General features: G+C 53.0%; 10 protein-coding genes and 1 non-coding gene across 11 annotated transcripts; 4 read left to right on the top strand and 7 right to left on the bottom strand.

Annotated features, from left to right (window-relative positions):
- Positions 1-1,675: 1,675 nt before the first annotated feature.
- J4E90_009755 (uncharacterized protein) lies at positions 1,676-3,017 on the bottom strand (the record flags this gene model as incomplete). Its single annotated transcript, XM_051439273.1, has 3 exons — positions 1,676-2,088; positions 2,267-2,588; positions 2,733-3,017. The coding sequence occupies 3 exons, from the start codon at positions 3,015-3,017 to the stop codon at positions 1,676-1,678; spliced, it is 1,020 nt and encodes a 339-aa protein (XP_051286877.1).
- Positions 3,018-3,885: 868 nt separating this feature from the next.
- Positions 3,886-5,826, top strand: J4E90_009754 (uncharacterized protein; the record flags this gene model as incomplete). The annotated part of the gene is made up of 3 exons (XM_051439272.1): positions 3,886-4,578; positions 4,631-5,259; positions 5,310-5,826. 3 exons carry the CDS (start codon positions 3,886-3,888, stop codon positions 5,824-5,826), a joined length of 1,839 nt encoding a protein of 612 aa, XP_051286876.1.
- Positions 5,827-6,136: 310 nt separating this feature from the next.
- On the bottom strand, positions 6,137-6,631 carry J4E90_009753 (uncharacterized protein; the record flags this gene model as incomplete). The annotated part of the gene is made up of 3 exons (XM_051439271.1): positions 6,137-6,249; positions 6,306-6,467; positions 6,523-6,631. 3 exons carry the CDS (start codon positions 6,629-6,631, stop codon positions 6,137-6,139), a joined length of 384 nt encoding a protein of 127 aa, XP_051286875.1.
- A 255-nt stretch (positions 6,632-6,886) lies between these two features.
- J4E90_009752 (uncharacterized protein) lies at positions 6,887-8,109 on the bottom strand (the record flags this gene model as incomplete). Its single annotated transcript, XM_051439270.1, has 4 exons — positions 6,887-6,920; positions 6,971-7,294; positions 7,344-7,966; positions 8,023-8,109. 4 exons carry the CDS (start codon positions 8,107-8,109, stop codon positions 6,887-6,889), a joined length of 1,068 nt encoding a protein of 355 aa, XP_051286874.1.
- Positions 8,110-9,303: 1,194 nt separating this feature from the next.
- Positions 9,304-10,278, top strand: J4E90_009751 (uncharacterized protein; the record flags this gene model as incomplete). Its single annotated transcript, XM_051439269.1, has 1 exon — positions 9,304-10,278. One exon carries the CDS (start codon positions 9,304-9,306, stop codon positions 10,276-10,278), a length of 975 nt encoding a protein of 324 aa, XP_051286873.1.
- Positions 10,279-10,475: 197 nt separating this feature from the next.
- On the bottom strand, positions 10,476-10,549 carry J4E90_009750. The gene has a single exon. It is a non-coding gene; the product is annotated as a tRNA-Lys (tRNA).
- Positions 10,550-10,965: 416 nt separating this feature from the next.
- On the bottom strand, positions 10,966-12,958 carry J4E90_009749 (uncharacterized protein; the record flags this gene model as incomplete). Its single annotated transcript, XM_051439268.1, has 3 exons — positions 10,966-12,357; positions 12,407-12,486; positions 12,535-12,958. The coding sequence occupies 3 exons, from the start codon at positions 12,956-12,958 to the stop codon at positions 10,966-10,968; spliced, it is 1,896 nt and encodes a 631-aa protein (XP_051286872.1).
- A 1,232-nt stretch (positions 12,959-14,190) lies between these two features.
- On the bottom strand, positions 14,191-16,924 carry J4E90_009748 (uncharacterized protein; the record flags this gene model as incomplete). The annotated part of the gene is made up of 5 exons (XM_051439267.1): positions 14,191-15,985; positions 16,034-16,466; positions 16,517-16,557; positions 16,610-16,730; positions 16,888-16,924. 5 exons carry the CDS (start codon positions 16,922-16,924, stop codon positions 14,191-14,193), a joined length of 2,427 nt encoding a protein of 808 aa, XP_051286871.1.
- A 4,858-nt stretch (positions 16,925-21,782) lies between these two features.
- On the bottom strand, positions 21,783-23,624 carry SUB2 (Suppressor of the cold-sensitive snRNP biogenesis mutant brr1-1; the record flags this gene model as incomplete). Its single annotated transcript, XM_051439266.1, has 4 exons — positions 21,783-22,089; positions 22,142-22,502; positions 22,551-22,967; positions 23,393-23,624. The coding sequence occupies 4 exons, from the start codon at positions 23,622-23,624 to the stop codon at positions 21,783-21,785; spliced, it is 1,317 nt and encodes a 438-aa protein (XP_051286870.1).
- A 407-nt stretch (positions 23,625-24,031) lies between these two features.
- J4E90_009746 (uncharacterized protein) lies at positions 24,032-24,562 on the top strand (the record flags this gene model as incomplete). The annotated part of the gene is made up of 1 exon (XM_051439265.1): positions 24,032-24,562. One exon carries the CDS (start codon positions 24,032-24,034, stop codon positions 24,560-24,562), a length of 531 nt encoding a protein of 176 aa, XP_051286869.1.
- Positions 24,563-25,439: 877 nt separating this feature from the next.
- Positions 25,440-26,430, top strand: J4E90_009745 (uncharacterized protein; the record flags this gene model as incomplete). The annotated part of the gene is made up of 4 exons (XM_051439264.1): positions 25,440-25,460; positions 25,516-25,628; positions 25,767-26,140; positions 26,192-26,430. 4 exons carry the CDS (start codon positions 25,440-25,442, stop codon positions 26,428-26,430), a joined length of 747 nt encoding a protein of 248 aa, XP_051286868.1.
- Positions 26,431-26,862: the final 432 nt, after the last annotated feature.

Raw genomic sequence — 26,862 nt, 5'->3', positions numbered from 1 at the left:
GATGTTTGCAACGCGCTGAGTATCCGTTATCTATGGGTTGACAGATATTGTATATCAACTGAAAGTAGCCATCTTCGAAGTCTGCAGATCAGTAGGATGGACGAAGTATACCAAAACTCGTTCCTCACGATTGTGGCATGTGCAGGGAACGATCCCAACTATGGTTTGCCGGGCATTTCGAGACGACGAAATCCGAATCCTTCTATCAAACTTGCTGGACTTGGCTGTATAGGAGCGCTATCACAGTCTATCGAGATTCATTCTAGCATCTGGGCGACACGTGCATGGACGTATCAAGAAGCCCTCCTCTCGCAACGACAAATCTACTTCACGGATAAGGAGACATTCTTCGGGTCAGCTGAAGGCGTTCAAGGGGAGATAGGGGTAATTGCCAAAGCGAGTCTGGAGCAGTTTCTGCCCGAGTCTTTTCGTACTGGATATCCAGTTCCGGAAACTGTGCGGACTGCGCGGGACGAGAATCTCAGGAAATACTCACTCAGAAAACTGCATATATGGGAGTGCATCTGCAACTACTCCACACGGACCCTGACGTATCAGGGCGATATTCTCAACGCTTTACTGGGTATCTTGGCATACTATCGGCGGGAACATGGTATTTGTCATCTGTGGGGCATTCCGTTCTCTACCTCCTTCCCAGCGTCAGCGCCTTCCGACTTTCTCAGGTTCGAATTTAATCTGCGCTGGATCGTTACTGGTCCCAGTTCTCGCCGGGAAGGATTTCCAAGCTGGTCTTGGACTGGTTGGAACGCTCGTGTACAACATCTTAACATGGATCGGGAGACTGTGTATCACGTACCTATGACTGAAGAGGAGGCCATTCATATCGAGGTAGAACTTGCATCTGGTCGGCTCTTGAAGTGGTCCCATTATCAGGCCGACTATGCAAACCTGCAAGACTACACTCAAGTTCGATCATCGAATGGAAACGCTGATCGGCTGAGTCGGTTCATCCACCTCGATGCGTTGACATCTCGGGTCGTTGAAAAGCAGTGGGCCCCCGCGGGTAGACATTACTTCTCTATCGACGCATCAACGGTATCTGGCAGTGGATATAAGTACTTCAATGCAGTGGAAATCTCAAGCTACACAGTGTCTAATGTAGAGACCGAGGAGAGTATCCCCGTCGGCTCACTTCTGGCATTACATTTCCCCGAACTCGATGACTCGAGCGTGAGAGGAGGTGTCAAAATGGGGTCGTACTATTCGTTCCTCGGTGATGGATGCGCACTCCTCGTCCGAAATTTTGGAGACCATTGGGAGCGCGTCTGCCTGTTGGGGAGTGAGAGGGACTTGAAAAGAGAGGAGGTTCACAAAGTCCGCAGGAAGATCCGGTTGGGGTGAGCTCGTAACTAGGGGTAGCTACGATTTGTGTCTAATCCTTCAAAGAACATTGGGCAAGAGCCTACATCATCTCATAATCTGTGCAGTTATGGTGTTGTAGTAGCATATATACTGTAAGCAATGACACGAATTTTACAAAGATGAACTTTTATTGTTGGCTAAGATCAAGTAATCCGAAACTCCAGCAACAAAGATAGAGAATGGAAAGCATGTAACTTTTTGGGAAGACTCGATGGAACAAGATGAACTCAGGAGGTGCCAGAACAGTGAGACCAATTGGTATCGGGTCAGATGTATTGCTTCTGTGCCATCGTTAGTCGGACGTCTTAGTTAAAGGACGCATACGTACAGCCTTCCATGCGGCCCATAGATCCTGATGGGCGTAGCGCCTGATGATCTCGCGAGCTTCCTTCAGAATACCGTAGTCTCCTACGCAGTTGAGTTTTGCGGCCCGACAGCGGGCTGGTAGGAGACCATCATAGTCGGTTCCGGTATTATTCAACAAGGCCCAATATGCCAAGACACTGAGATCCATCGACGAATCGTTTTCAGGAAGTGGATAAAGTTTTGCAGCATCCAATGCTTTAGTTGCCAAGCCAAATTGGGTCAATGGGCAAAGTTTTGATCCACATTTGCCGACATCCTTGGTGAAAGTGTTATGCAAGGCGGTTTTGCACGTCTGGAGAAGCTCTTGGAGCACCACAGTACGGACTTGACTAGCTTGAGCTGTATTCAGGATTAGCATCTATGAGATAGCAAAAGTAGGGTATCGTGCAAAGGAAAAAACTGAACAGGCCTGCAGCCTACATCAAGATGAAAACATGCAAAGTAGATGATCCAACGTCAACGTAGGCTCCAGGGTGTTCAATCTTTTTTCTTGACTGATCTCAGCCTGTGTACTCACATTGGATACGGGCGGGGAAGTCAGCTCGGACATGCACCAACTTATCATCGTGTACCACGCAGTAACGCTTGTCTTTATCGATGGAGATCTCCATGGCCAGCTTATTGACCAGGTATTCGTAGTCAGCCGTGAGCCCGAACGCGGCCGTAATCATCGTGAAGTCTTGAAGATCGATGTCGGAAGGCCAAGACACGCCGCCGTCTTTGTGTTGTTGGATCCAGTTCTTCAACTCGGCTGCAGCATGTAGGAGACGCTCGAGGTCGTACTTGTCGGACAAGATTGCAATCTGTACCAGCTCCTGCTGCGACAGCGTTGCAGGTAGCTCTTGAAGTTGTCAGTGGGCAATTCGGAGGACAATATGGAAAGCGTAGGATGAGTCTTCAGGAAAGGCGATCTCGGACATGTTGCTCTCAGCCCAATTGCCGCTCATCATGGCGTCCCAAGCTTTGCTAGCATGTCGAAAGACGCCTTTGTTGACTTGATAGGCCTTTTGACCGCCAACGTGCTCAGGAGACCCTACGATCAGGGTCAGATCGTACTTCCTGTCGATCGTAACGATTTCGAGGTCAGGATCGGTAATTTTTCTCTTGTTCTGGAGGTCAACTGCCTCATCGTGGGACTCAAGTGACTCTCCATTGTAATACCCACTACCGAAGATAGAGTCATCGTTCGTAGCTGCAAGGGTGGATTGAACATCTGATGTATTCTGCAGGCTATCGCCAGGGCTGACAGCACTTGATGGTGTGGTCATGATGTAGATGGCCTGGAGACTCGTGATTGTCTTTGAGGGATGCTTCGTCGATACTGTATAATCGAAAGTATATGGTAGAGTTGATGGTAGAGTCCTGGAACAGATCACGTAGGCGGTAAGTATATATATCATCGGTCGGAAGATCAGCTAGCAATAGCCGAAGCTGTCAGGCAGGTGAGAGAAGCTTGAACGATGCCATCTTCCCCGACGTCGTCTGTTCGCCACCGGATCTGAGGTAACAACTTCACGAATCGTAGAAGTACCTTTACCGACTCCTTCGGTGATTGCAAGGTCATGTATACCTATTGACCTGGTATCGCGGTAGCTTTCAAGACCTAGAAGCTTGAGTCGTCACCCACGTATCCCATGCCTTTCCTCCACCAATTCCAAACACCCATCTTCTGCATACTAACTCCGAAGTCTTTCACGCTCTCCACTTCTTCTAGTTTCCCATACGCGACGTTTTCTCCCGCCTCTTTCCCTTCGACCTCCTTTCCGGCAGGCTTCTTTACGAGTTGGAAATCCTTGTAACGCAGTCTCTGAACACTCGCTACCCATTCCTTTACACCCGTTTCGGAGCCTTGGCAATACATGATGCCTGGACAGCCACCGTAGCGTAGTAGAGCGTAGATGTGACAATTGGATGCAGCAGCTTTCAACTTGGCCACTTTCTTGCGAGAAGTTATGTGATGGGTTCGTATCAGCGCGTTATATATCGGATGCGACATGCCATCGATAGGGGTATACCGAAAGCAGAAAACGGACGTTGTGTTTGCAATGTCACAGTTTGCGAACGATACACGGGGATGAACGCGGCCGCACGTGACGTCACTAGCGCAAAATGATTTTCCAAGATCGCCGAACGCCAATGACGTGCGGGCGAGACGTGAGCGATATTCTCGAACGACTTCAACAACGACCGTATGGATCGCTGCCGTATACGGAACTCTACGTATGGAAAGTTATGAAGCCTACTTTGCTTCATAGAGTCGCCGCCCCATCACCGTCGGTTCTGAGCTTCCTGAGGGCCCAAGTCACCAATGCATTCGAGCGACCGCTGGCGCAATGCGCACAAGCAACCCAGCAACGACGCGGATATGGGACCAATCTTGGGATGAGATGGGCTTCTGGAGATGCGACATGCAGGATAAAGACACAAAGTTGCAAGAAGAAAGAGTGCAGTAGGACGTTCGCAACTTCGCAATGTCTGCCGGCCAGGAAGGTTTCGCAACCAGTCCTCGAGACTTCGCTCGCTATTCCACAGGCTACGGCTCTTTCAGTTAGAGACATCGACCCTCAGGGTCACCGCAGTTTCTCTACAACGCCTTCGAACAATGGGTGGAATATCTTCAACTCAGCAAAGATGCGAAAACTGGCCCAACTGCAAGCACCGCAGCCGCCACCGGATGAACCTTCGTCAGGTTCAACGGGGTTCGGAAGCAGTCTGGGACGTATAATGCGACCTACGAACGAGCTCAAGATGCGGTGTACCGAACTTGACGAACACGGCAATGTCACACTTGTTAGCGGAGAGTTCAAGAAGAGCGAGCTGATCGCCAAGGTACGCATTGAAACGGGCCTGCATAGAGTACATGACTGATAGTTGAGAATAGTACGGTCTGCTTCCTCGCGATCTCCGCAAAATCGATTCGTCGCTCCTCCCACATATTCTCGTCCGGCCGTCTGCGATCCTGATAAACCTCCTCAACCTTCGTGTCCTCCTCAAGCACAACCGTGTACTTGTCTTCGACGCCTACGGCACCACCGATTCAAAGTCGCAGTCTGTATTCATGTACGATCTCGATCTCAAACTCCGCCAGAAAGAGTCCACCGTCAACGGCACCCTCGCCTACGAATTCCGAGCACTTGAAGCTGTCCTCATAAGCGTAACACTGAGTCTGGAAAAGGAGTTCGAAGGTGTCAGTGAGCCGGTGGTGAGAGTTCTCAGGGAGTTGGAAGAAGACATAGACAGGGACAAGCTGCGGTATCTGCTCATCTACAGTAAGAAGCTAGGTAGTTTCGAACAAAAGGCACGGCTAGTGAGGAACGCGCTCGAGGAACTGCTGGAAGCGGACGACGATCTCAGCGCAATGTACCTGACTGAAAAGGCCGAGGGCAAGACGCGCGAAGACGACGACCATACTGAAGTCGAGATGCTCCTAGAGTCTTACCACAAGGTCGCCGACGAAATCGTTCAAGCAGCTGAGAACTTGGTGTCGAGCATCAGGAACACCGAGGAGATGTATGTGTTCTATCCTTCTTAACCAGCCTCTGGCCACTAACCATTCACAGCGTCAAAGCCATCCTCGATGCCAATCGCAACTCCCTCATGCTTCTCGACCTCAAATTCTCGATCCTTACCCTCGCGATCACAGCCGGAACCTTCGTCGCCGCTCTATACGGTATGAACTTGAAGAACTTCATCGAAGAGTCTGATCTTGGTTTCTTCGGTATAAGCGCCTGGTGCTCGGTATTCGGCTTCTTTGTCGCTGTATACGGTCTGTCGAGGCTTCGAAAGGTACAACGGGTCAGCATGTATGGCCATGGACCCGGTGCGCTCGTTAGCAGGGAGCCAACCAGGCCGACTGTAGCTCCAGGCGGAGGATGGGGCCTTGGTGCGTGGGGTGGTGGCAGTAGAAACGGGGTCAGTCGAGGGGATATGGGCAGTACAATGTCGACCGGGGCACCAGACCTGGGAGGTATTACGAAGAGAGGTGACACTCTAGCCAGCGTTATGGAAAGAGAAAGAGCGTTGGCGAGAAAGTTGGCCAAGGTCGAGCAGAGGGCTGACGATGCTACGAGACGTTGAGGTTGGCTTCATGTGCTTGTGTGGAAGGTTCTTGCATTTCTTCGATCTGGTTTTGATCTCTGCTCTGATATCCCACCTCTTTCTTAGACACTTTTTGTATGAGTAACGCACAGGTTCGGCTGCATAGCGATGGCGTTTGGGACTAATGATAAGATGGGCACTCTCAGACGGGGTACTCGTTTTGTATCATCAATGTATACTAGTGTGTGTGTCCATGCTCTGCTTGAAATTATTCCGTCCTCCAAGTGATCATAGTTGGGTTGCATCCATCCCTCATGTTCTTCATTTCGTGAAGCCTAGCCTGTTGCCACTATGCGCCGATAGTCCTGTCCATGTCCTTATCTCCACCGTATCCTTGCTCTCTCCGCTGTTTCGCCGCATTCTCATCATCGTCCTTCAACGCCTCAGTGCCACCGAATCCACCTGCTCATGATTAGCCTGCCATGCACAACTACAACATCTATTTGCCGCTGACGTACCTTCCGCGTTCGCTTGACCCGTTGAACTTGTTGTCTTGCCACCCATACCGCCTTCTTGGATACTTTGTCCGTATCGGATCTTGTCTGCGGGGGTAATGCCTTGGGTGTTGGGCGCGCCGGGGTCGGAGGTCTTCTTGTTGACTGAGGTGCCTGTTGAGGGATCTGCGGAAGCCATTGGTTAGCAGTTGCACATTGACAGGGAGAGAGGAAGTCATACCGCCTAGTTGACCGGCTTCCTTCGCGTGAGGCTCGACAAAGGTGTGAACGCCTTCGTACTGGTTCTGGCGCTCGCCGCCGGGCTCGGTGTCCATGAGTTTGTCTGACATGTTTGCACGTTTGGAGATTGCTCTCTGTGGGTATGGCAAGGTTTGTGTGCGGAGAACGTGTGCAAGGATTTGGATTGTGTGAGATGGTAGTGGTATTGAAGCTCAGAAACTCGAGGTATGGGGAAAGCTCCATGCTATGACGTAACCACCAAACGCCGAACGCGAGACGCGCTCTGCAGCGCCAGAACACCCTGGTATGATGACACATGAACTACTTTTCCTCCACGGCTCAACGGTATGCGTGTAAATGTGCGGCTATGACGAATCGAAATCGATGCCCATGGCGTAGCTGCGACAGTTGTGAGTATAAGCATGACTTTCTGGAAGTCCATTACATACCTTTCGTACAATCTCATGTACTTTGCGACGAAAGCCTCCAAATGGAAGATCTGCTTGGCGCCCATCTTACACCTGTGCTCGTAGAACGCTGCCCACTTGATGACCTCAGGCTTCAGCGCATCTTCCGTCATTGGTATGAGTTTCCAGGTAAGCGTTTTTATGATGGTCGTGGAGTCGATGCAATGCGATAGCAGATCGTAGAGTGACGCGCGGACTTGCAGAAGGCGTTGAGGAGATCGCTCCTCGACGATTTGGCGGGCGATTTGCTGGATGAGTGCTTCCCAATCGGGCGGTGGGATGTGCGTCTGGTCTGTGATTTTCTCGCTGTTGATACATTAGCATGAGACTGGAGGTGTAGGAGATGAAGCCATACTTTTGAGCGTGCACTGCTTCGAACATCAACAGCGCTTTCCTCAGGTTTCGCCCGCTGTCCTTCGCTATCCTCTGGTTCAGACTCTCGACATCCTTCCATCCTTCCTTCTTGCCCACTTTGCTCAACACACTACAGATCTCGGTCTCTGTAGGCGCTGAAACCCTCACAAGTAGCGTCCTACTCCTGATGGGCGCGATGATGTTGCTCGTAGAGTTGGCGAGCAGGATCAATCGCAAGTTGGGACTGTACTTCTCCATAGTACGTCTCAGCGCCGCCTGCGCATCTCTCGTCAGATGGTCTGCCTCATTGATCACTACGACCTTGAAGCGCTGCTTTGCGCCCAAGTCGACCTGTTGTGTCTGTGCAACTTCCTTGAGCAGGTCTTGGACGACCACTCTGTCGTAGTTTCCGACATCTGAAGGTGTGATTTCGAGGTGGTATACGGAAGCGACGATGTTGAATTCGAGTTTGCGGTTCGTGGTAGTCTGGAAGACGCGCGCGTCGATCTTGATCTTTTCGACACCGGGGCCGTAAAGCTCTTTGAGTGTGGCGACTATGCGCGTCTTCTTTCCTGCACCGGAAGGACCGTATACGAGCAGATGTGGGAAGTCGCCGCTTTGTGCCTACACAATGTTGCGTTAGTTGCCGCAATCGATGGAGCATGTCAATGTTTCCTTACAAGAGCTCGGAGACGATCTGAAAGCTCGGGATGGTAACTGAGCGCCTCAAGATTGCGTGGTCTATGCTTGTCTACTAAGAGCGCCATCGTTTGGGTAAGTCGTGGTGTTGTTCGTGGATTTGCGGCTATCGGTGGATGGTGAGTTGGACGCGTCCGGGCGACGCGTAAAGTGGTGGGCTAGCTTGGCAGCCCACACGTCGACGCCTGATCGCGCTCTTCATCACGCTGCATCCTAAAGCAAAGATTTGAGCATCTCCAGCACAGCGACTGGGCTTATTCAAACGAACGAGTCATTTCGCATTCTACCAACTGAATCAAGCCCGTTCACTGGTTGAGCCTCAAATCCATCACCGAGACATCTGTTTCCCAGGAACCGAAGTGGACTATCTGGCCGGCAACGCCCTTGACAGGACACACTTCAACTGACGAGATTTCTGCCACCATCACCCTCTGTTCCTTGGTCCATGTCCTTATTCTCTCTGGTTCGACCAACAATGGTCGACGAGACGACCACCACACGCCCATTCGGTGACCGCCCAACTCCCTTGTCGACGTACTCGAGACATCCAGAGCGTACCGGGGTACAAATTCTGACTGAAGAAGTCGCAAGTTCTCTATCCGTGGGACCAGGATTGTTGTGCAAGCCGATATAAGTGTCGCCGATCCGCATTATACCGATATTGCGGCTGTTATCCAGTGTCACCTGTCCTAGATCTGTGGGTGGAACAGAAACTTCAGCGCCTAAAAGTGTTCCTCTTTTTCTGGGATTGCTTACCCCGAAGGCCGTATTCTTTGGATATGCGCGTTTGCGATGAACGACCCTTGTGGATGACTCTGGTCATTGAGGCGTCGAGGTGAAAGTATAGGATGTACAGAGCGAGTGCTGCGATTAAGAGGAGAAGCCAAAACTCGGTTCGAGTCATGTTAGACGCTTTGGTGTTGGTATAGATGGCTGACATGTCGTGCATGTGGAAGAAAGTGGAGTAGGTGTCGATGTTCAGAAATAGTACGATCCGGGTTAACCTAGTCTGGGAGTGAAGGTGAAAGAGCCAGGCCGATCACGTAAGGGGGCAAACGAACATGGCACGCAAACGCGGACATCACCAGTAAGGATGTGCAGGATCATAACTTGCAGACTTGCCTGCCTCAACTCAACGACCTCATACTGCTAGACCTCTAGCCATGAGCGCCGAACTCTTGCGTTAAGTGAGACGTCTCAGAAGCTAGATACCTACATTGTAGAACCAGGCGAGAGTAATGGCAAAGCCACGTTCAGTTGATATGGGTGGTAAAACAGTCGGGGCACAAGTACCTGTCGCTATCACAGAGTTCTATCACGCCGCGGAATCACCTGGATCATACAGTGCTATTATCATGTTCTTCCTCCTTCATAATGAATCAGAAACACGTTCCAGTCACTTCATCGCAACTGCACACTTTCAACTGCCAGGTCTCAAGTGCGATTCAGAAGGACATCTACCAAACGGCAGCAAACATCCCGTTAGCTTCACTTCCAACTTCCAAAACGATATGGCGGTCTTCCATGGACCATCCACCACGCCTTCAAGCGAGCGGAACTCCTCAGAATCTGGTAAACTAAAGCGGAGAGTATCGAACGAATCAAGCAACTGGGATGGTGAGTCCTCCGGCACAGAGCAATCGTTTCGTACAGCATACGCCGATATGCCTCCAAAGCCTAGGCAGACACGCTTCATCGAGCGATTTGAGAGCGTGAAGCAGCTGACGGAGAGTAACCTCGCTGTGTTACAGGCTGGGTATACGGGCGCACCACCACAGCCTACATCGCCTTTCGACGGCGAATTGCACCTCAGACCGTCTCCACGCGCAACAGCATTTCTCGTAAAACGCAAGCCGCTCCCAGATACAGCGCAAAAGGCACTCATAGAAATGAACGACGAGGCAGATATAGAGTCACATGCAAAGAGCGCAGACGAAGCTTCCAATCAAAACCACACACTTGGACATCCAAGTCACGGCCGCAGACCATCTTTCCACCGCACAAATACCGTGTTCACGGATTTCTTGCCGTACGACCAGGTGCGAACTTGGCAGCAGGTTGATAATGAGGAGTATCAGGACCGACGTAGGCATTCTCTCTCAGCTATTGCGCTGGAGGGGATGAAAAAGCTCAATCTAGACCGCGACGCGTTGCTGGATCAGAGCAAGAAGACTGCAAGCCAGCTAAAGAAAGTGATCAAACAGCACATACTTGACAAGGAGAAGTCAACTTCGTAGATTTTGGATGTACAACAAGTTGTTGCGCGACGCATGTTAGATTGGGAGTCGTAAAAGTTGTGCTTGGTAGTACAAATGTTCCTACGACTGCGTCTGCAAACTTGACATTCTATACAACCCTCATCCGCAAAAAAGGTGTTTCGTTCTCAGATTTCGTCCCCTGCATGCCAGCGATATCGCATGAGCAAAAAGAACGTCGCCCGACCAGGGACTCGAACCCTGAGCCTTGAGATTAAAAGTCTCACGCGCTAACCAATTGTGCCAGCCGGGCTATGATTTGTTGATGAGCAAATTCTAGGCAAGACAATACTAGTACTTAACAAACATCTGACGCAACCGCAAAGTCGAAGTTTGTCATGTGAAGTTTAACACAGAGAATGTCAACGGGTTCCATGGGGTCACGCTGCGAGCGATTTACCTAATGGTTGGTAGCAGTGGTGGGGTGGGTCCACGCATCATGCGTCATCGATTTCCTCCATCAAAGGAACCATACAGGCAGCATAAACAAAGAATGTAGTCATTTGCATGCCTCACAGCTAAAGCGTCGAGCGAAATCCAGAGAACAAGTTTATATGTTGTTAGATGTAATTACACATCTCCAAGATCCATTTACAGAAGAAGGCACTTTTGTGCTATATATCCAACATGCTTAAGTCGTCACATCATGGATGCCCCAGGCAACAACACTTACTGTGGCGCGTTGACCTTTCCAGCAACAAGCGCAATGAGCGCGGCACCAACACCGGATCCATCCTTCGCGATACCGATCCTGACTCTCTTCTCGCCCTTTGCACCGATTTCGGGCACCGCACGTAGCGCCTCACGGATGTACTTCTCAAAGTTGGGATAAAATTCAACGAGCGAGCCATCGACACCGACATCGATCTCGTCGCCTTCAGTGGCTTCGACATCCCCACGCGCAGGCTCAATGCCCGACTTTTGCTCTGTGGTAGCTGATCCCGAGGACTTGTCCAGACGACCTGTGTTGATGACAATACCAGCGATGGCGACGGCAGCAAGACGCGCCGCGCGGCGACCGATCGCTCCAGCGATTTCGCGGACTGCTTCTGCGTCCTCTTTGCTGACGGCAGAGATTTTATAGGGCGTGTCAAGTGTCTGTCGGAGCATCTTGTAGCCATCGCTGGTATCGCCAGCGCACACGCTGAGGAAGCTAGTGTCGAGACCCCACTGCTTCCATATCGGGCTGTCGTCGTGAATTTGAGTGGTGCTGTGGACATCGTTTGAAGACGAGTTGTCGTCAGTGAAAAGCGGAACATTGGGGTCCTTGACGAGCTTGAGCAGGGCAAGACGTAGAAGCTCTCCCAAGAACATGCCTGACACGCGCTTTTCGAACATTTGGATTCCAGGGTTCACAGAGTCCTTGTCAAGCTGAACGTCGTAGGGGCTGTTGGGCAGAGTGCGGAGAGAGTTGTCAAACGAGCCCCACTCAGTGTTGACGATCATCTCCCCGGTTGACTTGTCGTATGCGCCGTCGCTGGTGTCCTTTGACATCTTCTTGACCTTGTCCAGCTTCTCAACGTAGGCTCCGTTGGTACCAGTTCCAAAGATGGCACCCAGTAATGTGCCAGTCTTGCCGGGCGAAGTGTATGAGCGCGCCATGAGAGTTCCGACAGTGTCGTTCACCAACGCAGCCACCTTGACAGGGAGGTGGAGCTCGTCAATCTCCTGCTGCAGCAGAGCGCATACATCCTTACCAACCGCATCTTGAATGTCGAAGCCCTTTGTCCAGCGCATCAACATACCCTTGTTGATTCCGATCTGCTGTACAGGGAATGAGAAGGTGAACCCCAGGTTGAATATCTCCTCATCTTCTGGCTCGCCTGCCTTTCCCTCTCTGCGCCTGAGTGTTCCAGCGTAGTGTTCTTCGTGGTGCAGTTTGAGGAAGGCTTCGATCTGTTTCGCGAGGAAGGAGAAAAGCTCTTTCGATGTCTTCGCGACCATCAGCTCGTGTGGGATGGCTACCTTGCTCTGGGTGAGGGAGAAGGTGGTGTTGCCGTGGAGCTCGATAGAGCAGACGCGGAAGTTCGTACCGCCGAGATCGACGGCCATGTAGAGGCCCTGTACAGCATTAGATGAGGGTGAATACCGGCGCATATACAACCCATACCTTTTCCGTGCCATTGGGGACGGCAGTGACGTATGTCGGGATCTGGCTCATCTCAGTGCCTTCCTTCTCTAGACCCTCGTCTGCGCGTCGTCAGTGACCAATTGCCCACTCCATATTCTCGTGCGTACCCATCTCCCGAATAAACTCCTTGACGGCCTTGTTGACGGCATTGTCGTCGAAGTCGAACTCCGCGGCGACGCGCTTCGCCTGGTCTTTGAGTGTCATGCTGCGCTTGTGTGGGGTGTTGAAGGTACCGACGAACTCGACCTGCTGCTCAGGCTTCGGGCAAATACTCGGTTCCTGGAGGACGATTGGATTCCGGAGGGTGAAGGAGGGAACTTGTTTGTTGATAACAGTGCGTAAGACGGCGTTGGAGAAGTGGGGTGCGAAGAAACCGGTACCCAGCGCTAGCAGCAGAACAAGGACGGTGACTACCGTGTGGGTCGCGAAGGGACTTCTTGTAGGTCTTGGGCGATCGGGTCGCGCGCTCTGTGTCGGGCTCTGAAGCGGGCGCGTGGCTTTATTGGGGCGTGACAGCGAGCTGATGCTCATTCTGCCCCGCGTTGTCCAGCTATGACGGAGAACGAGGGGTAGGCAAGCTTGGGCGTGCAATTACCATGCATGAACAACATCACTTGCATGCCAACGCCTTGGGATACGAGTCAAATTCACTCTCGGGACGTGCAATTGGTTTAAAGGCGGGACGAGAGCATTGCCTCTCTGTCGGAAGCTCTTTGCACGGCACGCTGCGCTAGTGAAAGTAACGAGCGACCTAGCCGTCGGCATCGTGAAGTGAGGAGCTTGAGCACGTGCACAATTTCCCGTGATCTACGTAGGCGGCTGATTCCGGAACAACGGCACTACGCAGTCTCCGCACAATCACAGAGCCCAGAACTTGGCAACAGCTTGATATCCTCTGTTAATCTCGTGCCTCCCCTGACAAGAAATCAGCTCGGGCAGCCATCTCGCTAGTCACGAACAGAACATGGGGGAAAATAGTCAGGAGAAAGGAACGTCTTGCTTGCTTTTGTGCTCGTCGGCCTACATATGCCCAACTACGAAAATGCTTCTCCATCCAACCTTCAAAATGGTACGCGCTACGGTTTGTGTAGCTATGGTAGATATACACAGCACTTGAGAATAGGATAAGCCCATGGGGGCAAACAAAGGAAAAAATGAATGACAAGGTACAAGCAAGCAGAATCCATATGCATGTATCAAACTCCGTAGTATAGCAAACAAGTGGTAAAGGGAAATAACCCAACCTCCACTGAGCATAAAACCCATGCAAACAAGGAAAACATGATTAGCGGGCTGCCACAGTCTGTGTGTGAAGGAGAAAAAGGGAGGCTGTTGCCGCCGCCGTAAGAGCGTTCTACAAGTATGTACGATATAGACAAAAGAGAAAACCCGAAAGCAAAGGCTTCAGTCGTGCGAGGCCGGTTTGTGTACGTCAAATGTGTCCCTTGCCGGCCCAATTCTATTCGTCATTAGGACATCCACCATCTGGACGAGCCTCTGGCTGTCCATGAAGCCTCCCGGACCGCCATGGAGAGTCTTGTCGGCCGGATGGTGATGCTTCGGTGCGTATACGTGTTTGTGGAAAAAGGTGTCGAAAGAGACGTCTAGACTGCTTCGCTAGCTGTCTTAGACGAGAAAGGATATGTGTCGAGTGAGGACCAGTAGATGATTTCGCCAATGTCGTCGAGGTTGAAACAGTGTCCATGCCAGATGCCAACATTCAAAACGGATGGCCGCCAAGTCTAAGTCGAACATTATCCCAATTACCGAACGCCAACCGGGGGACGGGGTCCAAGGCTGCTTTGGCTGCTGTGCGCAGAGTTTTCCGTGGAATCTACTGCTTTTGCGCTAGCGGAACTATTTGATGCGCTTCCAGTCAGACTGCGAACTTGGGGACGAGACTTGGGCGGGTAGAGATTGCTCACCCCAGCGTGTTGTTCAACTTGTTGTGGTGCCACCTCGTTTCCAGGGTTTCGTGGCATGGGCTGCCTCATGCCAGGAGGCGATGGCCGCCCGTTAGGAATCATTCCATTTGGGGGCATGCCGTTAGGAGCCATGCCATTGGGAGCCATGCCATTGGGAGCCATGCCGTTCGGTGGCATGCCGTTAAAGCCGTTTGGCGGTGAGGGTCGGCCCATGGGTCGCGGGCCCGGACTGAGCGGGTTGCCAGGTGACTGGCTCATGCGACGGGCGTTTGGTGCAGGGTAAGCACCGTAGCCTGCGCCCCCTGAAAGCTCATCTAGACGAGCCGATGTCAGTGAGTTGGTTCTGGATTGCGCGCCCATAGCACCGCGATCGACGTGTCCGTAGCGGTCGGAGGAGTAACCCATGAGGGGGTTGTTCATGATCGAGTCGTGGAGACCAGGAACATCTGCCATCAACCGAGCACTACTCCGATTCTTGTTCATCCCCGGACGTCCAAATGGGCCCCTGCCGCCCCTGTTTGGTCCAGGCGCGAAGCCTGCACCCTCAGGGTTTTGACGAATCTGCTTGGCACTGGGTGCTGAGCGGTTGCGACGCGACGTGACGCTCATCATGTCGAAATTGTCGGGGTCGATAATTGGGCCTCCACGACCGCCCATGGGATCGAAGAAGTCATCGCCATCGTCATCATCGTCATCAAATCCGCCCATTGATGGGGGTGGCGGAGGACGCCCCCGACCACGACCCATCGGACCCATCGGAGGTCCCATCGGAGGTCCCATCGGAGGTCCCATAGGGCCGGGACCCATTGGACCGCCACGTCCGCCTCGCATGTTCATCTCCTGCTCTCTGATCTGGAGTTCTCTCTGCCTAAGCATCAGTTCTCTCTCGCGAAGTGCCAGGTTGTTGGAAGAGCCTCCGGCGCTCTCATAGGGACCGCCATTGACAGCACCGTCTGGAACCATGTCGTCGTAGAGCATGAGGTGGGAAAACTCCTCAAGGTTGCCGGGGTCCTCGAAGGAGGGACGCCTGTTGGGACCTCCGTTCATCCTAGGAGGGTAACCGTTGGGGCCCGGGGGCGGACCACGACGCATCATTGGAGGACCTCCGTTGATTGACGGAGCACGGCTTCCCGGGCGAGGGCCGCCCTTCATACCGTTACCGTTCATCATGGGCCCTTGGGGAGGGGGCCCACGAGGCATCGGCGCCGAAGATTGTCTGGGAGGAGGTTGCATGCCATTTTGAGGGGATTGTGTGGCGGGAGCTGGAGCAGCTGGGCGTGTTCGGTTGACGATGTTGAGGTGATGGAGTGTGGCATACAATGTCTCGATCCGAGGCACGGCGACACCAGTTTCTTGTGCAATCTTGAGAGGGGACCCGAGATACGTCTCGATTTCCATCGGGCGCTTGGCCTCAAAGTCCATCCACATGGTGCTGTTGTTGTCCTGTGGACGGGTCATCTCTTGAAGCGTTGTCTCGCGGAAATCGTCGGGGAATGTGCAGTTGGAAGCATTTGCAAGCGCGATCATCTCATCGAGCACTCCGGTGATGAGAGCACGCACGCCGACCTTGTCCATGAGTTCAGCGTGGTTGGGTGTCTCGAATACGACACTGGCAGGGTGGAAAGCGATTGGACTGTGGAACGTTAGTTGATGATGTGCGACCATGGCACAAATGACATACCCTATCATTCGCTCGAACTGCTGCTGTCGTATGTTGGACGAGACCTTGCAGTTGACCTGTCCGGAGCTCAATGTCATGGCCAGGGCCTCGGCCATGTCTGACTGGATCTGCGCAGGAATGTTGGCATTTTTGTTGGCAGGACCAACCCAGATGTCGGTCGCGCCTTTGTGCTCGAATTCGCTAGCTCCGAGCTGCGAAATTTCTGCTCCCGATACCAATGAAAGCACTACGTTTGTGGGGAAACGCTGCTCGAGATAGGATTCAACGCCAAGGCTGTGTGTAGTGTTCATAAGGATGCACGTATGCTGAGGGGAGACGACCGACTCGATGATGTTGGCGATATCGTATACATCGGGCAGGGCTTTTACGCAAAGGAGGACGTAATCAAAAGGCTGCTTGGAAGAATGGGCGGCATCTTCGGGTGTGCGGACGACTGAGGGTGTTAGCTGTACGTCAAGGATAACCGTGAGCTCGTTGCCTTACCAGCATGGGGCTTGAATCGCTCGTTGCCGTACAGGGCGGATCTATGGGCGGTTAGTGAGTGGCCAGAGCAGGTGCGGTGGCGGGAGGGCCTACTTGAATGATATGCCGTACTGGGCAACGCTCTCGTATCCCGACTTCCATACGAGGGTGACGTCGCAGGCATTGGTTGCTTGCAGTCGCCATGATAAGAAGGCCGAGACGGCATTACCGCCCACTGGAGAGAGTCAGCAGTTGTTCGGGCGCTGTGATGATGCGGCCCAACGCCCACGATGCAAGAGCAGGCGTGGGCGGCGTATATGGTACAAGCAGAGCGTGTGCGAGGGCAGCGGAGCCGTCGGCTGCCGTGCGACGCTCGCGGGGAGATGACGCACCTGACAGAATGCGTAATCGGGGGACTGCTGGAGCCATGTTGGGAGCGCCTTAGGGTGGGCCGCGAGGTGACAGGCGACAGCGGCGGCGTGGTGAGGGTGAGGAGAGCCAAAAAGTTGGCGTTGGGAGCGCGCTTCGATGTAGCGCAATTGGCGGGCAACAACGGACAGCGGCAGGTGAATTATCGATTAAGATAGTAGCGGAAACGAGTGTGCGGCGGCCTGGGAGATGAATCACTGGGGCGACTCGTAGCAGAACATTAAGAGAGAGGCGCGGGTGAGGAGGCAGGACGGGACAAGACCAGACGGACTGGGTCGTGACGGGCGCAGACGGCGGAGGGTCAGGAAGCTACCACGACTGCTGGCGTCGGGTCAGCGTGAGAAGGAGCGCACGGCGGGACGCGGGTTCCACGGCAGAGTCTCTACAAAGCGAGCGGACGCAGGCAGCAAAGATGCAGTGCAGGGCAGAGGACAGAGGATGGGTGAGGATGCTGGGTGTCGAGGCAGCGGTAGCGGTAGCGGTAGCAGACAAGCAAGCAAGTGCAAGCAAGGTTGATGCGCTGCCACGCAGACTGGCTTGATATCCCGCTGACTGCCTGCTGGTGCCCACTAGAATGCTTTGGGCACAGGCCCTGCACTTATCGCTGTCGACGCCAAATCCATCGCTGATTTATTATGGGCGGGGCCGTGCCCGTCGTCATTGTTTTTTTGCTTCATAAAAAGGCATATGCGCGGCGTGGCGTGCACATTGCGCTGACGGTGCTCATGATTGCGACAGCGCGAACGCAGATCACGGATAGGCTGCCATTGCCTCTGCGACGCGCTGCAAACTGAGCGTTTTGTTAAGCGTCTTGCTGAGAAGACGTGGAAACACGCTGGAAACAAATCCACCTCGCAAGCCCTGGCTGCTGGATGCGTGCGCGGCATCATCCCGGCGAGCCATGGAGATCCGCTTCGCCCACATGCACTCGACGATCTGAAGCCCTCGCCTATCACGAAAACCTGCTGCACCTCGCGCTTGGTGTCGAGCGCGCCGGCCATGGCTAGCTTTATGTCGCCCTTCCTACACGGCGCTGGCACGCTGCCTCAACCACCTGCGCGCGTCTGGTTCACAACTCACCACCGTCAGCGCCAGCCCGCAACCGTGCTAGGCCCAATCAAACTCGCGTGCTAGTCGTCACTGCAGCTCCGCGCGTCTGACGTCGACGTTCGCTACGTCTGGGCCAAGACCAGACCGTCCCAACGCCTATTCCACCGTCGAACTGGGGGCCGTGCGACCGCTGTCAATTCCCATCCTTGGTCCATCTCTCAACGGGCAGCCTGAAAATCCTCTAAAAGGGGCTGCCACTGTCCGAGATACAGCCCCGCCCAGATAGGGCTATGGCTAATTTCCACCTGGGCCGTTTGCACTGCTCGGAGCTTCATTACGCCCGCTGCTGCTCCGTCGAGTTTAGTCCTCGCGCAGCCTTACTCAGTAGAATGACCAGTGGGCCTAGCTGTACCTTGAACTCGGTCTTTTCACCACCACCTCGCCGCGAGCGGCAGTGCCGCCCGGAGCCACTACCGTACCATTTCCTGCGACTAAACCCACCGACTGGAAATGCACGGCTCGACTTGCTTCCCGCACCCGAGCCGCGTGCGAGCTTACAAAATCAGACCAGAACTGGAGCGCCCAACATAGCCCGGGTACATGTGCCAGCAGCCAACACGACAGCAGCAATACACAGCGCTCGCCGTGTCTGAGGTTGAGCAACCCATCAATCTGCACTCCAATAATTAGCTGTCGCTCTTGCCACATTCTAATACGCCACCAGCTGCGTCGACCACTGTCAGCAGCCTGTGATATCGCCGCATGCAGCAGATCCGCGACTTGCTCCTGGATAGGACATCTCGCCAAGACATGCGCGAATCACTGTCCATGATCACTGCTTCCTTCGCCTACTCCGTGTACTCCTACCCGCACAACTGAACTTCAACAGCTTCACATAATCAAACTGTGCGAGTTTATCTGGAACCGAAGCCATCGCTCTCGCCCTGTCGACTCCCGACCCACTGCGATCGAGATCTCGCTTCAGACGCGACCGCTCCTTCCTCGCCCATCTCATCTCTGCCTTGGCCGCAGGCGACTCTAACACAGCTAGTTGCACTCGCTCGGTGGTCGCTCCTTCTACTTCCGTTACGTATCACATCAACGCTAGCCTTCACTCACTTAGCCCATTACTTGGACTCGCCCACGGTCTCCTTTCACACCGTGGTACGTCTTACATACAGAAGTTGCCGCGCGATGCCGGTGACTCTGACAGCGGGCGCCAGAAGGCGGGAATTACAACCACTCCATTTCGTCCGTCAACGTTGAAAAGCTTAACGCCTTAACCTAGCTAAGCAATCGCGCCTTTGATATTCCTTGCGCGCGGGGCAAGGGATCCCGTATTCGTATCCTCCCGCTGCGTTGGAAGCAGTCGAACTACTAGCAGACGGCGGACGTGGAAAACGCGTCCAGCTAGGATGCACGCGTTCCGGCCAACGGTCGCTCAGCATGTTCCATAACACGCGTCGTATACACGGGGAGCGGGACAGCCTAGATGTTTCAACCGCTAACACAGCAATCATACGCGCTAACACTACAGTTGAGACGCCACATGAATGCGATCGAACATGTATGGGAAATGACGATTGCGATTTGCAAGCCTGCCTATAATGCAAAACCCTATCATATGCGGTGAGGCAACCGCTTTCGGAACGTGATCTCAAAATAGATCCCTTCCCCTCTGCCCGTCACTTTACACGCTCCCTGAGCTTCATCTACAAAGGGGCGACACGGCTCGCCGCATTATCAGCAAATCGATTTGACAGACGTCTCGCGATAGTCACTGCATTATTGAAACACGACTCTGCATCTCGTTACCTCTTATCGAATCACAAACTATGTGGCTTTAGCCTTCTGACATTTCGCTACCCATGTCTCATTTCAACCTCACTAACCGCTTCCGAGATCCTCGCTCGTGCTCCTGAGCGCCGCCCCGCCACGCGAGTCACTCTGCTCTTGTTCCTGACATGTGGCGCCACTGCGGCCCGGCAATGTGCGCGGCTGCCGAACAAGGGACTGGGTCGCCGCTGTCGATCTTCACATCACGAATTTCCGCAATAGAAATATCGAAATAGCAACGCGGTGATCATCGCCTTATGTTGAGCCCGACCTTATGGATGGTGGTCGCGATACGCGGCAGGCCCCTCCAAACCTTTGTCTCCCGCACACACCGCCTACCAACTTTACCAACTTCTGTCTGTCGGCTAAAGAGAGACCAATAGTCCCTGATGTTGACAAAATACCGATGATCTTCAACTCACCAATCGTCTCGTTTAGGGGCACCCGCGGCTCTGATCGCTTGCTCGGAACTTGTCGCAGCCGTGCTCTATGCTCCGCAACCATATTTTGACGTCTATCAAATCTTATTGATATGATATGCAAGTACGGACACGCCGTTGATGCTCGAACGGGAGTTGCAGAAGCGAGATGAGCTTTGGTCGCAGCCCTTGCCTGTGAGGGCGTTCAGCATATGGAACCCGCAGGCATCCCGCCAACTTTTCTCCGCTGACCTGCCGCACCAACAACTGTGCTCATATCGGATATGAGTAATCTATGCGATACCCATAGTATAGCCAGGCATAGTATACACCAAATGGAGAGCGAATCTTATGTCATGTTCTGGTAATGTATCGGCTCGTAGATCGGTACATGTTCCCCGTGAACATATAGACTGGGGGCTTGCTTATAGCTGACATGCGGCTCGGTACCCGCGATCTAGAGAAGAGAAGTTGTTTCCTGATCTACGTCTCTATTGCAGCGACTCCAGTACCATCGCTATGAGATTGGCCGACTATCTTACAAGTTCTTCAAGGGGATTGCATGAGTCTAGGAGGCACAACACGAAATACCGAGGCCTCCAACTCATGGTAGGATCATATCGTTTCGTGAACCAAGCCATTTCTAGAATATATAGTCGCGTTCGCTGTGTGGTGTTCTGGCTGGTCGGTTCCAGATGGAAAATTGACACCAAACTCTAGAGCCATTCGACACTGCTCAGAGTGGTCTGAACGTCTGTCGCATAGTGAAACCGCTTATAAATCCCCCGCCAGACCGGGCGAGCAAACAAATGTGTATCCAGCAGCCTTCCCCTACACAAGCACGTCTCAGCCTCGGTGACACCATGAAAGCACCCATCATGTCCACCAGACTCCTGTCCCACGCGTTCGGTAAACCATCCACAAGCCATCTGTACTTTTCTCTACCAAAATGCACATATACCCTTTTCAGACGACAGATCTACAGACCCTGAAGCGACGATGGTCGCTTACTGCGGCAGTAGCCGTGGTTGAGGAAGAAGCAAGACGGGAAAAGCCCTCTTCTAGCTTCCACGCTCGAGCACCAATGAGCCTATAATTAGGAATACGCTGAGAGAGACAAAGCTTCGGACTCCGATGTCCTTTCCATTCTTCTTTAGCACGCGGCACTCTTCGGAAGTAGGGCGTGTTGGGCCTGCTTTTGCGATTGCCCGAGCCGAGAAGATGTCGTGCTCAGCCAAAGCAATGCGGGTAGGAGAAAAAGGAACGAGGTACAGTGTCGTGTTCGTGCTCGTTGTCTAGAACGTCGGAACGTTGAGATCACATTTGCGCAAAAGAAGTCATTGTGGACAGAAGATTCGCATATCAATTTCTTTGGTTCCTCTCACAGTGAGATAATAACTCTTGAAGACTGGAATTCAGAACAGCCTTCACCAACTTAAGAACCACCTTGCGCCGTTGCTTACGTGTTCATTGCACCGAAGGTCAATCGTGACTTTTGTCCAAAAGAAAGAACCCTCTCCTGCACCTTTTCCGTCACTCCGTCCGGGCGGATTTTAGTTGTCCATGTAGGTGGACGAGTTGATGCCATCCTCGGGGAACTCAGGAAGCTCGACCTGGAAGCGCTCCTCGATCGACTTGAGGACAGCCTCGTCGTCTGGGCTGCTCACAAACGAGATACTGAGACCCTTGGTTCCGAAACGACCGGCACGACCGACGCGGTGGAGGTAGGCATCGGCCTTGTCGGGCATGTCGTAGTTGATGGCCACGTTGATGCGCTCGACGTCGATACCACGACCGAAGATGTCAGTGGAGACACAGATACGGGTCTGGAACTCCTTGAACTCCTTGTAGCGCTTGATACTAGAAAAATATTAGTTTTGAGCTAGCGAGTGGGGTACAGTTGAGTACATACCGCTCTTCTTGGCTGATGCCAGAGTGGACAGCAGTGCTGGGGAAGTTGCACTCGCGGAGAAGCTTGTCGAGCTCAGAGCAGCGCAGAGTCGAGCGAACGAAGATGATGACCTGGTTGAACTCCAAGCTGTCGAGAAGGTCGTTAAGCTTCCGGTTCTTCTCCTTCTCGTCAAGCTTCATGTAGTACTGCTGGAGACCGTGAAGCGTCAACTTCTTCTCGTCATCGACGTAGATCTCGAGCGGGTTCTGCATGAACTTCTTGCAGACAACGCGCACCTCCTTGTTGAGGGTGGCGGAGAACATCATCACCTGCTTGTGCTGGGGTGTAGCGCGGAAGATTGCTTGAACGTCGTTGCGCATGTCTGCAAAGTGTCAGCGGAAGTCAGTTGGGACAGACGATTTGTACTGACCGGGCTGGTCCAACATCTTGTCGCACTCATCGAGGACGAAGTGCTTCAGGTTGGCAAGGCGGAGATGCCTATCGCGGACGAGGGCGTTGATACGACCGGGAGTACCGACGATGATGTGAGGGTGGGTGTCCTTGTTGCTGAGGAGCTCGATGTCCTTCTGAACGGGGGTGCCTCCGTAGAAGACACCAACCTTGACGTCAGGCAAGAACTTGGCGAAGCGGTTGTATTCGTTGCGGATCTGGTAGGCCAACTCGCGGGTGTGGCACATGACCAGGATAGTGGCGGTACCGGGTTCCGGCTTCTCGTCCATCTGCTGGAGGGTTGCGAGAACGAAGACGGCAGTCTTTCCGAGACCAGACTTGGCCTGGCAGAGGACATCGTTTCCTAGGATGGCCTGGGGAATGGTAACTTGCTGGACTGTAGGGCACACGTTATGTCAGAATGGTCTTTAAAACGGTCGAAACGAAGCGTGGGAAGCGAAGCGTCCGTCCATCTTGTGTAGCCGAGGTTTTCCATCTAGCGCGCGTGCCAGTCTGTCTATCCTCCCCATACGCTCAATGGTGTGCCTCCTCCTGTACACCTGCAACATGCACTCCTCCTCTGAAACCAGTCCTTCGGGACCACGGTAGTGAGCCAATAGGCACCACTGGCTTCTCGATGCATATACCGGTGCGCCTGCAAGAATGCAGTGCGCGTCGACGCTCGTAGGTAGCGGAAGGCACTCGGTCCCTCGCCACTTTGCTCGAATATAGACAGACCAGGCCGCATTACAGATAGTACTCGTTTCGTAGATGGACAGACGCTTGTAGGTGGATAAGGCTGAGGGGAATTATTAGACTAACCCTCGGAAGGATGTTCGAAGCCACAGTCCGTGATTGCTCGTACGAGCTCGTCCTTGAGCAAGAAGTCGCGGAAACCGGTCGAGTGGATGCCGACGTAGCTGCCCTTCTTGTCGCCTGCAGCATCACCGGCGGTGACGCCGCCCTTGGTTGCAGCTGCGCTGCCGTTGGCGGGCGCATCAGTCGTCTGGATCTCCTCGTCGGAGTAGTCGATGAGATCTTCCTCGTGAGACATGATGGATTATGTGTCCGTGTAGGAGTGTGTGTGGTGTGTAGAGTCGGTGATTGCGCGTGTCGCAAGTAAGGCTGCCAAACAAAGTGGAGTCGCGACGGTACCGAGGCGAGGTATTATACTAAGAGCTACGAGTAGAAGAGATCAGCGGTTGTTTCGCGATTTCACGGTAACGCGAATTCGACGAGGTTGCTGTGGCTTGAGAGGTTCGTGGTGGGCGGTGGACAAGAGCGGTCGCCGGTCGCTCATGTCGAGGTAAAAAGCTCGGGGCGCCTTGCTGGGCGCGCACTAGGCCGCAAGCGGACTGCTCTGAATCACGACCCACCACTGCCAAATCCTCTGATCTTCTATCATCTATCTGTGGAACCGTAATCTACGTACAGGACCAGACGACAATACAGCACAGCATCATGAGCAAGGTCAAAGCACCAAAGACGAAGGGCATACCGAACAAGCATCTGCACGCCCGCTCGACTTTTCTCTACCAAGCAGCCACATATCTGACGCTGCAAACGGCTACGCAAGAGGACGTCGCAGCTGATGTCGCACGAGACAAAGACGATGGATCGATCGAGACCCAGCGACATTCGCCGCTGGCACTCGAACTCGGATCCGATCTTCAACAGGTATCACGGAAAGGCCAGCTACGGCTGGCTGTCGACTTGAAGCGCTCCATGTGCAAAAGTTGTAATACAGTCCTTGTTCCTGGACGCACTCTTACTCAAAATATTGAAAATCCCAGCAAGGGCGGTAAGAAGCCTTGGGCAGATGTACTCGTCATTACTTGTCTCAATTGTGGCGGAAAGAAGCGGTTTCCGGTGGGCGCAACGAAACAACTCAAGAAGGCTAAGAGGATCGCAACGCATACAAGTTCGTTGTCAAAAACTACTTCGGAAGATGGCCAATGCTCAGAAACTACCTTTGCGACGGGCACTGACTGACTTGACGTCACGTTGTGGTTTATTCCACTCATTTGCTACATGCCACGCCGGAATCGCTCAATTGAGGAACCCATGAAGGCCTCCAGAACTCCCGAATCGATTCACCAAGGGATGTTTGAAAGCTGCTATGGCTCAGACCACGGAGATCACAGTGAAATACACAGGAGCATTTGCCGCCTCTGAACTATGGTCGTTCCACGCACGTCCAGTTACACCACGAGGGAATCTAAAGTTTCGCCTGGACAATTTCTCCAGTCAAAAAGCCAAGCGAAAACGTCGCATGAGAACAAGTGGATCTCCGCCAACCGCTCTCCTCAACGTAAACGGTCATGGATAGTCAAGCTCCCAAGGAAAGCATCTCGCTTCTCCAGTCTCTGCCACAAGAGATCCTTTCAAGCGTCTGCAGTTACCTACCGCAAGGGGCTCTCTACCAACTGACACTCGTCAACAAACACATCGGTCAGCGCGTAGTACCGGTCTTGTACAGTTCCTTCTGCCAAAATGGAGGCGACAGCATGCAAGTTCGACAGTACTTCAGAACCGCAGTGCGAGAGCCTGAGTTAGCTGAGCATCTTCGCGAGGTTACTATTCAGGGTTCTATCAGGATAACCCACAAGCAAGTGCGAAAATGCCTCCGGAAATTGGACAAAGAGAGCTGGGCTCATCGGCTTCACGAAAATCATCCTTACCTCGCTTACGATTATTTTTCGTATGGACCGGACTTGGCCATTGCTCTGTTACTGAGCTTGGAACCCAAGATACACTCTATTCGTGCTCTGCATCCTCCGAACCCCATAAAGAAAGGGAACTCATTTAAACTCCCCATCTATCTCGAACCCATTCGAGGCATTCTAGCAGCAGGCTCTCCACTGCCGCAATGGACCAATTATTTATCCACGTTAGAGATCACCCTTCGGACCACATCATGGCAGTGTATTGCCCCGCTGTTCCAGCTACCGGTACTCAAGACGCTGATTCTGAGTGGTGGAGGTGGATTCCACATGGCTACTAAAAATATGGAAGCTGCGATTCATTCGTCACCGATCGAAGTACTTGACTTTGAAAGGTGCGCGGTCCCATTGACGACCATTGCACAAGCTGTATCTGCTTGCAAGTCACTGCGTGTCCTACGACATAGCGACTGCGACCATTGGGCAGCACCTCATCATTTGCATTTACTCCAGCAGTTACATGAGCATGCGAGCACTCTGCGCACCCTCAAGACGTGCTGCTGGCATGCCCCCAAGAGCACTTCGACTGACGATGGGATCTTGACCAGCTTCATTGCTCTGATCGAGCTCGAAGTGCACTACTCTCATGCCGCGGATGACCTCCTGCCACCAAACCTCTGTCGGCTCGTCATATGCGCAACTACCCGCGACCGAGTATGCATCATGGAAGACATGGAAACACTAGCGCAAAAGCTCAGCAAGCGATCAAACATCGACGTAACACTGAAGTATCGGCACTACAGGAAGCCAAACTACGAGCTTCCAAAACTATGCGAACTGCCATCCGTGTTCGCCAAGTCTAATCTTAACCTGTCGCTTTACGTGTATCCTGTTGTCGGCTCATCATGTAAGTTGCCCGCAGTAACGTCCCTTTAGAACGAGCTAACAGTCAGAATAGGGTACTTGATCGCCAAGTTCGACCACCGCGCTGCATGGTCATCGCAGAGACCTAGCGAAACAGGCGCAAATGATTTGAGAGCTTGGTCGTGGCGATTAGATTGGACGTACGATTACCGGGGAATTGTGCTCGCGGAGATCAAAAATATGGTCGGAAAGCACGAGAACCTTTGGAAGAGCAAGGACTACGATCTCGACTTCATGCTACCGTATCTGTTTAGAAATCGGTACAAGGTCTGAGGAGAGTAGTCATTTGACACGAAGATGCGAACGGAAGGATGGATCTGTCACGAATGGGAAGGTGGATTGGAGCAGTAATGAATGGTAGCTCTTTCTCCAAACTGGACCTCGTTCTAAAAACAACATCAGCGCATCTCTACGGTCATCGTTCTGGTTAACTTCATCATCTACTACTCACCACTTATACCTCACCGCTCGTGAACATTCCAATTACGACTCATGAAACGCCCACCTATTGACCTACCACCCCTTCCGCCCCAAGACCCAGATTTCCTACATCTCAACCACAGCGCCTCCTCATGACCTCTAACAACTCTGGCGACGGCGACGGCAACGCCTTCGACCCCACAGCTAACAGCGAGGTCTACAATGAACGCCACACCGACGAAAACGTCCACAAGACCGGTGAAAGGATGACTACGCTCGATATCT

Source organism: Alternaria incomplexa (assembly GCF_024043165.1).
Source record: "Alternaria incomplexa strain BMP 0042 chromosome Unknown scaffold_17, whole genome shotgun sequence".
Taxonomy (NCBI): Eukaryota; Fungi; Ascomycota; class Dothideomycetes; order Pleosporales; family Pleosporaceae; genus Alternaria; species Alternaria incomplexa.
This window is presented reverse-complemented; position numbering and strand designations above follow the sequence as displayed.